Here is a 2,500-nt window from a genome sequence, read left to right as displayed (position 1 = left end):
ATTCTTCACAACATTGCTGACTACACTTACCAAGACCTCATTTTGTACAATTTAACAACCCAACTGTGAGAGAAATCTCTAAAAGAGGACAAAGACAAACCCAGCTGCTAAGCAGCAAACTAAAAACTCAGACCGATCAAGATTGACTTTTCTTTGCCGGCAAAGGGAAGGCTTGGTGTACATTTTTATGGCCGCCTGCTTGGCAGCTGGGCTTGTCTTAGTCTTATTTTAGAGATTTCTCTGACACCAACGTCACAATTTTAGATGAGTCATTAAGTCTTACTCTATGGTTGCCCAGCACATAGAAGATGTGGCCCAGCAGAACTAGCGAGCAAGCAGTCAGTCTGTTCAGGTCCTCCGCATTGGACATCTTCAAGGTTTCTCTTAAGAATCGTCTGGAAAGAGTATAATAAAGTGAAAGCGTCAAGGGGCCGAGTCACGAGACTGGTTTGCATCAGACAGTTTATGTGTGATGTAGGACTGCACGATTATGGCCAATATAAAAATCACAATTATTTTGGTCAATATCGAAATCACGATTATCAATCCCAATTTTTCATCATGTTTGGTCAAACATGTCTATTTATTGCCCTTTTTTGGAACAAGCAGAATATCAACAAGGCTTCAGGGCTTGACACTTCCAAATAATAATAATAAACTAAAAAGAATAAAGTAAAAAATAATTAAAACATTCACACACCATGATGGCAAGAATTTGGCACACAGGGCATCACAGCTGACTTACTTGCTGAGTGTACATCAATGAACAAAAATAAGCCTACTTAGAACCAGGCATATTATTTTAAGCAAATTTTAATCAATTATCAGTCAAAATATCATTTTCGGTCATTTCAAACATATTTTATTTTATTTTTTCCCCAAAATAGGTCTCAATTGACAGATAGCAAGATATATATTAGGAATCAGGTGGGAAACAATGCAATTTTACACTGGTAAACAATATATTAGGGTGAGTAAAGCAGAGGCTTTGGTTATGTAAAAATGTGGGCTACATTGCTCCCTGGTAGTAGGATGACAATCCTTGATTTGACTTGTAATAAAAAAATGTGCTTGACTTTTTAAATTCTAATATCGCAGAGGATTATCTTAATTGTGGCAGCCAATATCGTGATCGCAATAAAAATTCGAATGATTGTGCAGCTCTAGTGCGCGGGTGTATTTTTTTTGTATGTATGTGTGTATGTCGAGAGATAATATATAGTATAAAGTCCTACTTGGCTTCATTGTAGCGACCTTGGAAGAAGGACAGCAATCCCCGGATGTAGAATGCAGCGGCGCGGAGGCAGTGTGAGCTGACAAAAGAGCAATGTTATTACATGTTATTACAGCTGCATTGTACTTTCCAAAAACAAAAGTCTCTTTAGCTGCTGGACAATACACTCACTCAACACTTTGAGATACACAAGCAAAAAAAAAGAAAGCTCACTCCGAGATACACAACCACGAAAAAAAAAAAGCTGTTATGAATGAGCCGCACCATAACTGACTTTAGGAATGTGTAACAGATCTTTGTAAATTTAAATTCATAAGACAGCATCATGGCATGTTTATGCCGTGTTTGTCAGTTACACAATAGAAATAACATTTTTAATAGCCTGAATAAATTTTCCTTAAAAGGAATATCAATACCTTAACCAAGTTCAATGTCATTTTACCTGACTGGGAAGTTGTGATCTGGATTTATTCTCTCCAGGAGGCTGTACAACTGAAGGAGAGAATGTCAATATTAGAACAGTAAAGAGTAATTATATTACATGATTTCTGTCACAATTATTCTCAGAGATAACTTGAAAACCGGAGTCATAAATTGTTGAACTCGTTATTTATGGCTCCCTCTGGTGGGGAAATTCTTCTTTTAAGAAATGCTTTCAACTTGGGCCAAGTCTTATCTAACTTCAACTCAAGTAAAACACAGAATATGCTAAATGCATTTTAGAGGACACACTATCCAGCCAGCCCCCATACTACCCATATTTAAGAAATTGTAAATATTATAGGATCTACACTTTATGATAAAGAAACAGGATTATACATATATATATATATATATATATATATATATATATATATATATATATATATATATATATATACACACACACATATATATTAAATATATAAATATATATATATATATATATATATATATATATATATATATATATATATATACACACACGCACATTCTTCCCTTCACTAAAACATGAACAAAAACAATTAAAATGTGTTTTTGATAGCACAATAACTGTTTGCATATGCATATCAGCAATATTTCCACATTTACACAAGGTTGGCTATTTGCAAGGTATGCGTGCATGCTTGTTTTTTTACAAACCCAGTACTGTATTTAACGCACTATAAGGCGCACCTAAAAGCCTTAATTTTTTTTTAAAAAGCTGATGGTGCGTCTTATAATCAGATGCGCCTTATATATGGATCAATATTGCGATTGGGATTCGTAGATGGAGAATGAACTGAT

General features: G+C 34.6%; 1 protein-coding gene across 1 annotated transcript in view; it reads right to left on the bottom strand.

The window, feature by feature from the left end:
* mau2 (MAU2 sister chromatid cohesion factor) overlaps positions 1-2,500 on the bottom strand; it is a 26,291-nt gene that overhangs the window by 6,545 nt on the left and 17,246 nt on the right. Inside the window, exons 13-15 of the mRNA XM_088425135.1 lie at positions 1,677-1,726; positions 1,236-1,313; positions 284-395 (exon numbers count right to left, since the gene is read on the bottom strand). Of these exons, the coding sequence (XP_088281261.1) occupies positions 284-395; positions 1,236-1,313; positions 1,677-1,726 (240 nt within the window). The remainder of the gene's footprint in view (positions 1-283; positions 396-1,235; positions 1,314-1,676; positions 1,727-2,500) is intronic.

Source organism: Hippichthys cyanospilos, chromosome 10 (genome assembly GCF_059441005.1).
Source record: "Hippichthys cyanospilos isolate Australia breed blue-spotted pipefish chromosome 10, RoL_Hcya_1.0, whole genome shotgun sequence".
NCBI classification, from domain to species: domain Eukaryota; kingdom Metazoa; phylum Chordata; class Actinopteri; order Syngnathiformes; family Syngnathidae; genus Hippichthys; species Hippichthys cyanospilos.
This window is presented reverse-complemented; position numbering and strand designations above follow the sequence as displayed.